This window comes from Cyprinodon variegatus, unplaced genomic scaffold (genome assembly GCF_000732505.1).
Source record: "Cyprinodon variegatus isolate N-32 unplaced genomic scaffold, C_variegatus-1.0 Scaffold2003, whole genome shotgun sequence".
Classification (NCBI taxonomy): Eukaryota; Metazoa; Chordata; class Actinopteri; order Cyprinodontiformes; family Cyprinodontidae; genus Cyprinodon; species Cyprinodon variegatus.
Window position 1 is genome coordinate 41522 of NW_015152456.1, and position 8497 is coordinate 50018.

General features: G+C 35.9%; 2 protein-coding genes across 2 annotated transcripts in view; both read left to right on the forward strand.

The window, feature by feature from the left end:
• Positions 1-1501, forward strand: part of LOC107105001 (differentially expressed in FDCP 6 homolog) — a 15176-nt gene extending 13675 nt beyond the window's left edge. The window contains exon 12 of the mRNA XM_015405116.1: positions 583-1501. Within this exon, the coding sequence (XP_015260602.1) occupies positions 583-770 (188 nt within the window). The 3' untranslated portion in view covers positions 771-1501. The remainder of the gene's footprint in view (positions 1-582) is intronic.
• Positions 1502-2181: 680 nt separating this feature from the next.
• On the forward strand, positions 2182-7730 carry LOC107105005 (malonyl-CoA-acyl carrier protein transacylase, mitochondrial-like). The gene is made up of 5 exons (XM_015405122.1): positions 2182-2720; positions 3034-3121; positions 3217-3434; positions 3508-3645; positions 7415-7730. The coding sequence occupies exons 1-5, from the start codon at positions 2331-2333 to the stop codon at positions 7685-7687; spliced, it is 1107 nt and encodes a 368-aa protein (XP_015260608.1). The 5' UTR covers positions 2182-2330; the 3' UTR covers positions 7688-7730.
• Positions 7731-8497: the final 767 nt, after the last annotated feature.

The following is an 8497-nucleotide window of genomic DNA, read 5'->3' on the forward strand; positions in this document are numbered from 1 at the left end:
TTGTTTTCTTGTTTTTCCTGTCCACTGTCGCTACAAGCATGCTTAGTGTGAGGGATTGCTGATGAGTCAATGAGTCAATGCAATAAACTGGTTTTCCTTAGATAGAAAACTATGAATCAATTTGACTTTATGATCTGGTGAACTGTAAAGTGCCTTGAGATGACATGTGTTGTGAATTGGCGCTATATAAATAAACTGAATTGAATTGAACTTACTGTTAATGGTCAGATAAGCCTGATAAATGAACAGGTAATGAGGAAATGAAAATAAAAATGGACTCAAAGTTGAGGTTTTATTTCAGCTCATCTGTACCTCTATAACAGGAGACACATGATTACTGAATTCTAATTACATTTTCTTAAAAAAGAAATTTCAGTTTTTATCAACCCGTGATGTAAAAACTATTAAATTTTATCCAACCAGCGGCAAAACCAAAATTTTAAATTGCTCAAAAGGATCTTCAATTTCTTAGTGACATACAAGTTATTATTTTGGTACAAAAATTGTAAATGGAAATATTACAAAATTAACTTCAAGATCAAAAGCGATTTAAAATGTGTGCTTTTTTTATTTGCTTTGTAGAACGTTTGGAAAGTCGTCTGCAATCGAAAAATACATGTCCCAAAAAGGAGGGAGCGCTGGCCAGCAACGAGTTCATCTGTAAATACAAGATAAGGAATGAACAGAACAACAGGTTACAAGAAGAGGAGTCTGAAAGCCTGGAGGTGCAGCTGGAAACCCCCTGCCTGTCAGGGGAATCAGGATGTTAGGGTTTTCATGCATTTCATATGTAATTTATCTTAAGATAGAACAATACTGTAATTACACTCTGAACACTTGCAGTGTAATAAAATGCAATAAAAAAAGCTTTCCTTCGAAGAAGATAGAAGTGTGTGAATGAATTACAGGGAAACCCCATTAGAAAGATGTGATCATGACAGATAAAAGAATAAAAAACAATTCTTTCTAAAAGGCATTAAAGAGGAAATGTTCACACAGAAAGAATTTGAGTCATATTTAGAAAAGCGGGATGATAACAATCAAAAATAACAATCTAATTGGCAGCCACTAAAAATAATAGTTTTGTACAATTAATTCTCTGTTGCATCTGAAAAAAAGTTTTGTCATGTGTATTGTTAGAGTTCAAAGTCTGCATCTATTTTTAATGGTTTTCTTTTGCTCTTTTCTGGCTGTCATTTTGTGGTCGAACAAATAGGGAATGATGTGATGAAGAGAAAATGACATAAAGAAAGTTTGTTGCTCTTGATCTACACTAAAACATACATAGACGGTTTCTGTAATTTAATAACAAAGTTACATATAGATGTACATATAGTGTGCAAACATTGAATTAATCATTAAAGAACAGACGGTGTATTCAAACAATAAATAACATTGTTAGAGTTAGGGCCAATTTTTTTAAAGATTGAAATCTCCCCCTTTTTAACAAAAGGAACTGGTTCATTCTACATGGACATAGTTCCTACATCCCTGGAAAACCTGTAAATGTTTGGCTGAAATTTGATGTGTATCTTAATAAATCTGTTTGAAATTCTGAAATGTTTATTATTTCACTTGTACAACAGCTGACAAAAACACTTAAATACACAAAAGTAGTTACATTTCTGAAAACAAAAAAAAAAAAACTTCTGTCCTTGTGGTTTCCTTAAATAAATGAAGTGTGAAAAAATATAAATTTCAATCAGAGGGATTTTATGTTCCTTTCTCATTTCACACAGGAAGATCAATATTAATGCAGCCCACCTACATAAATTTCCGTTGCTGCCTAATTAATGGGTTTTGTGTAACTTCAAGGTAATTATGATGTAATTTATCAAATTTGACATTATATTTTTATTTCAATGTTTGTAAAAGAGATATTAGACAAACTACTGTGGTCTTTTGGGGTAGTTTTAGGACCTCAGAGGTCTATTTAATTTTCTAAACACTGTGAATCTGGTTAGGTTCTGCCACGAAAACCATTTTATTTGTATTTAAACCAAAATGAGTTTCGAAGAAAAGTAATTAACGGGCTATTTCTATTATTTAAAAAACAACCTACGAACTATATGCTAAAAATAAAGTTATTATAACGTTATAAAATATATATACATGTTGGCCAGGGGTGGCGCTGTAGGACGGAAGCGCCATATTTTTTAACCGGAAATGAAAGCAGTTTTCTAAACAACATGGCTGCCTCCTCACAGCTGTCATGCCGAACAGAGAAATTAGTTCAGTTCGGACCATTTTTACTTTCTTAAAAGTGTTTTGGGATTATTTAAGAAAGCTGTGACTTGGTTTTATTAATTTCAGCATCAAAAGCTGTTGGTATGGCTGCAGTCTTCAGAGGGAAGGTCAGGACGGTGGCCTCTTGGAGCAGGAGACTGTCAACCCAGCAGCATTCTGGACCTCAGGAGTCTCCAACCGGGGGCGAGTTACTTGCAACGAGGGGTCGCAGACAGAGAAAAGATCCCAGCGACCGATCTGTGCTTCTCTTCCCCGGACAGGGCAGTCAGTTCGTGGGTATGGGTAGAGGACTGACAAAGTACCCAAATGTGAAAGAGATGTTCTCCGCAGCGGAGAATATCCTCGGCTACGACCTGCTGTCTCTGTGTCTGAAGGGTCCGGAGAAGGAGCTGCAGAAGACGGTGCACTGTCAGCCGGCGGTGTTCGTCACCTCTCTGGCTGCTGTGGAGAAACTGCACCATGAAAACCCAAAGGTCATAAACACTTAACCCTCATCTGTGTTTGGATTTTAACTGGAGATTAATGCAAGAGAATACATGGTATTTTTCAACACTGTAAATGTGTTTTTAACCAGTTTTACATGCAGATAAATCCACCACCTTCTTGATAGATTAATTATCCCTTCTTACTATTATCATAAGTGAACTAAAACTTGTTTTTCATCAATTGTTTGCAGTTTATTAGAACTTCCAGATTCCTGGTTCCTCTTATCTTCTCTACCTAAACATAATTATCTAAGCTTCCAACATTACTGATACTTTATGTGTTGTGCTTCCTTCTCAACAGGCCATCGAGACGTGTGTCGCTGCAGCAGGTTTCAGCGTTGGTGAATTTGCTGCTCTTGTCTTTGCTGGAGCCATGGACTTTTCAGAAGGTAAGCAATGCATGCTTTTTAAACACAGATTGCTTTATCTATAGAAGGTTTGTTGGATGATCTCTGAAGCTTTTTCTGCTTTCCTTTTCTTCTAGCTTTATATGCAGTAAAGGTGCGTGCAGAAGCTATGCAGAAAGCCTCTGAGCTGACTCCAAGTGGGATGCTGTCGGTCGTCGGCAGACCTCAGGCTCAGTATAAATACGCCTGTCTTCAAGCTAAAGAGCACTGCAAGAGTCTAGGGATCGAGCAGCCGATTTGCTCTGTGGCCAACTATTTATTCCCTGATGGCAGGGTTATTGCTGGCCACCAGCAGGTATGGAGCCACATACAAGTTAATTTTCTTGCATTGAAAATTTTTTTGATATAGCCTTGTGCTTTTATTTTAGGCATTGGATTTTCTCCAGCAGAACTCACGGACTCTACAGTTTATGAGAACCAAACCTCTACCAGTTAGTGGTGCTTTCCACACTGAGCTGATGGCATCTGCTACTGAACCTCTCAGAGAGGTGCTGCGACAGGTGGAGGTCAGTCAGCAAACACTTGATTCAGGCTGCACGGCTACTCCTTTACACGTGTTGTATGACCTTCTAACTTTCTTAATGATTTTGTTATCTTGTCAGTAAAATAACATTATACAAAGTAAATCTAATCTTTTAAAAATTACCTTTCTTTTTATTCCTTGAAATAATAATGGAGTTTTATTTTATTTTAATGAGCTATTGACCACAAAAGGTGAAAAAATGCTGCAGCTATTCGGAAACCAAAGTGCTATAAAGTATAAATGTTTATAAATGATAGATAAAAATGCAATAATGTAATTAGTTAAATAGCATTATTCTTAAAGCAAAGCTGTGTAACTTTTAGACACTAGGGGTGCTAGACCTGTATCGTCTTGGTTTAGCGCCCCTGAACTGGCAGAATTCCATTGTTGCTACATTAATTGGTCACAATTAGTTCTCAACAGCGGAACAGTAGATTAAAAAGTCATAAAGTAGCTTGTAAATTCAATGAAACCTTCATTCACCCCTCTAGATTCAATCCAATATCAGAGAACCACAAGCTTGTCTGATCAGCTAAGGGTCTCATCGGTTTTTTGTCTGACTACAACGTTTTACGGTTCGCTCTTATGTTTAAGTAAAGCTAAGATTGCTTCAAAGTGGCTCTTTGGGTCACAAGACTCATTCAGTGACGGATCTAATCCTCTCAAGTTACACAAACCTGTTTTTAAGTAAGACAGCCCACATGGAGCAACAATATACACCAGGTGTCTTCATGTTGACCTGAATTATATTCTAAAATATTATAAATTAAACTAATACTTGACTGAAAAGTTACTAATTGTTGCTTTAGTAATCAAAGTTTTTATGACCTAGGCATTCATTTTCTTAAATGTGTAAATTATTATATTGAAACATGAACTTATACTTAGAAATAGTTTGTAATAATTGCTGTATTCAGTTAATTGTTTCACATTTTATTTTAAATGTCATTTTAGGTCTGAGCAGATGTCAACATTTAATTGGTTGTCTGACAAAAGTCAGATCAATCACATTTCATTTAACCGTGTTTGGCCTGCAGACTGACGGCTCAATAAAATGTGCAGAACTATAATAAATAGTTATAAAAACGTTATTCTTATTATTTGCAGATATTACAGATATTACAATTATTCTTATTTAATGAATTAAAAATGTAAAAAAAAAAATATATATATATATATATATATATATATATATATATATATATATTTAGTTGTTTTTTTAATGTAATACATTTAACTAAATGTATAAATATTGAATCAAAAATGAAAATGTAGCATTTTTTGGCCACTAAAAAAACTCCTTGGTTTTTGTTATTGTGTTTTAAACATTCAAATCTGATTTGGCATGTTTTATACCCCATAACTATATTTAGTTATTTTGCTTTTTAAATTAAATTTCAGCTCCATCTTCAGTAGGAATCAGTTTTGTTTGTGTCTTGAAAACTTCTTTAAATCAGCTGAAAGTTTTCGTTCTGAACTGTTGTTCATCTTGTCAAATTTGAAGAATAATACAATCAAAATCTTTTTTATAGCAAGTTTTAGGTCAAAGGTGATTGGTATTATTAGCATCTTAGCAGAGCATGCATAAAGTCTGGCCTATGTTGTGTCATTAGGTCAGAATAATCATTTTTCCACATAGTCATATGAAAAAGTTTGGGCACCCCTATTAATCTTAATTATTTTTATTGCTAAATATTTGGGTATTTACAACAGCTATTTCAGTTTTATGTATCTAATAACTGATGGACTCAGTAATACTGAATTGAAGTATTGAATTGAAGTTTATTGGACCAACAGAAAATGTGAAGTACACATTAAAACAAAATATGACGGGTGCAAAAATATGGGCACCTCAGCAAAAAAGAGACATTAATATTTAGTAGATCCTCCTTTTGCAAAAACAACAGACTCTAGTCGCCTCCTGTAGCTTTTAATGAGTTCCTGGTTCCTGGATGAAGAGATTTTTGATAATTCTTCTTTTCAAAACGGTTCCAGTTCAGTTAAGTTTGATGGTCGCAGAGCTTGGACAGCCTGCTTCAAATCATCCCACAGATGTTCAATGATATTCAGGTCAGGGGATTGGGAAGGCCGTTCCAGAACATTCTAATTGTTACTCTGCATTAATGCCTGAGTAGATTTGGAGCGGTGGTTTGGATCATCATCTTGCTGAAATATCCATCCCCGGTGTGACTTCAACTTTGCAACTGATTCTTGAACATTATTCTCAAGAATCTGCTGATGTTGAGTGGAATCCATGCGACCCTCAACTTAAATAAGATTAGTAGTGCCAGCATTGGCAACGCAGCCGCAAAGCATTATGGAACCTCCTCAAAATTTTATAGTGGGTAGCAACTGTTTTTCTGGGAACGCTGTTTTTTTGTCTCGCCATGCATAACGCCTTTTTTATGACCAAACAACCCAATCTTTGTTTCATCAGTCCACAGGACCTTATTCCAAAATGAAGCTGGCTTGTCCAAAGTGCTTTTGCATACCTCAAGCGATTCTGTTTGTAGCTTGCTTGCAGAAAAGGCTTCTGTCGCATCACTCTCCTATACAGCTTCTCCTGGTGCAAAGTGTGCTGAATTGTTGAACGATGCACAGTGACGCCATCTGTAGCAAGATGATGTCTTTGGAGGTGGTCTGTGGGTTGTCCTTGACCATTCTCACCCTTCTTCTTCTTCTTCTCTGCCGCTTTATTTTTCTTCGCCTGCCACTTCTGTGCCTAAAAAGAACTGTCCCTGTGGTCTTCCATTTCCTTACTATGTTCCTCACAGTGGAAAGGACAGTTTAAATCTCTGAGACAACTTTTTGTATCCTTCCCCTGAACGACTATGTTGGACAATCTTTGTTTTCAGATCATTTGAGTTGTTTTGAGGCGCCCATGATGAATCTTCAGAGGAGATTCAAACAGGAGAACAACTTGCAACTGGCCACCTTAAGTACATTTTCTCATGATTGGATACACATGGCTTTGAAGTTCTAATCTTAATAAAGTTACCAAACCAAGTTTGTGTTTCAGTAAGTCAGTGAATAATAAGTAAGGGTATTCAAATCAATGAAATAATTAAGGTTTTCAAATTTTTGCACCTGACAAGTTTTGTTTTAATGCATATTGCACATTTTCTGTTATTCCAATTAACCTCAAATCAATACTGAAATATTACTGTGTCATTCAGTTATGAGATATATCAAACTGAAATAGCTGTTGCAAACACCAGAATATTTAGAAATAAAAGTAATTAAGATTAAATGGGGTGCCCAAACTTTTTCATATGACTGTATTATGCATATTTAATTGAAATTAAGGCTGCAACTAGTAATTATTATGGAAATCGATTAATCTGTCTGTTATTTTTTGATTAGTCGGATAGCCAAAGGTTCTTTAAGAAGATTTTTTACTAAATTAAAGCAGGTAAAACTAAAATGTTTCCACTTGAGGAATTCTGGTTAGAGCCCATTGACTGAAGAAAAAAGTTTTTTTTTATTTTAAATGCAAAATGTTTACATATTTTTTTTACAATTTTGACATAATTACTGCTCTAAGTGGGTCACTGTCAGCTAAAGGCATATTTTAGAGTCTCTATACTCCAGTTAATGATTAATCGATTACTATATTAGTTGTCAATTATTTCAATAATCGATTATTCCGATTAATTGTTTTATCCCTAATTAAAATCATCAAGTTGATCCATATCAATGCTGCTTTCTGCAAAAATAAAAAGCCTCAATCTTTAAATTTCCTTCTCTTTCAGCTGCGGCGACCCGAGATCAGCGTCTACTCCAACGTGGATGGCAAACGGTACATGAACGAAAGCCACATCCGCAGGCAGCTGGTCAGGCAGCTGGTGTCGCCTGTAAAATGGGAACAGACTCTCCATGAGATCTACGAGAGGACGCAGGGGGAGCGCTTCCCTCAAACATACGAGGTCGGCCCTGGGAAGCAGCTGGGCGCCACGCTCCAGAAGTGCAACAGGAAAGCGTCTCAGTCGTACTCTCACGTGGACGTCACTGCGAACGAGGAGTGACTGTGCAGAAACGAGGACTCTAAATACAGCATTTTTAGAATAGATCCTGTATAAATTTATATTTAATAAAATGTTTTTTCATAACAAACCAGCCAGTCATCTTTTCTCATCTTTAAGTTTATTTGTAAGAAATGAAAAAGCCTTTTTTTTTTAAATCTGCAACAGAAAGTCCAGCTCCCGTCATTAAATCGCAAGCAAAGCTACATCATTTGTAAAAAAGTTTGGCCTCTTTAACCAGTAAGAAACTGCAAAAAACTGCAGGCCAGAAACAGTCCAGTCAGTTTTTTAGTGCTACAACGTTCTGCCAAACTTTTCAGCAAAACTCCTTTACAAAAAAATCCAAACCAATCGAGCTGCTTTGAAAAATTTAAATACATATTTTTAGTTTTATTCTAAAGAGTTTGCTGTCTATGCTGTCACCGTCAATACAGCTCATAGAAAGGATATCAAACGAAAGGTTAAAGTAAACAGCAGAAACACAAATCAGCATTAATTTTCACTTCTCTGAAAACATTTTTTTTTTCTTTTTGTCAAACATCTTAATGCTTCATCCTGGCCTCTTCTTAGGCTCTCTATTCCTTCCACAGTGCTCCAAAAATGCTTGCTGCAGCCAACAGAGCCACAGCTATGACTGCTCCTCTGGTCCAGCCAGGGCAGGTCACTGCTTTCAAACTGGACACCTAAAAAAATAAGAGAAATTATGGGGATGTCCCGAGCAAGGAAATAGCTCTAGATATGTTAATTCACAGCTAGGTGAAGCAGCTCTGTATCCTTAAATTAAATGGATAATGAAATATTTTGTGCACCTTT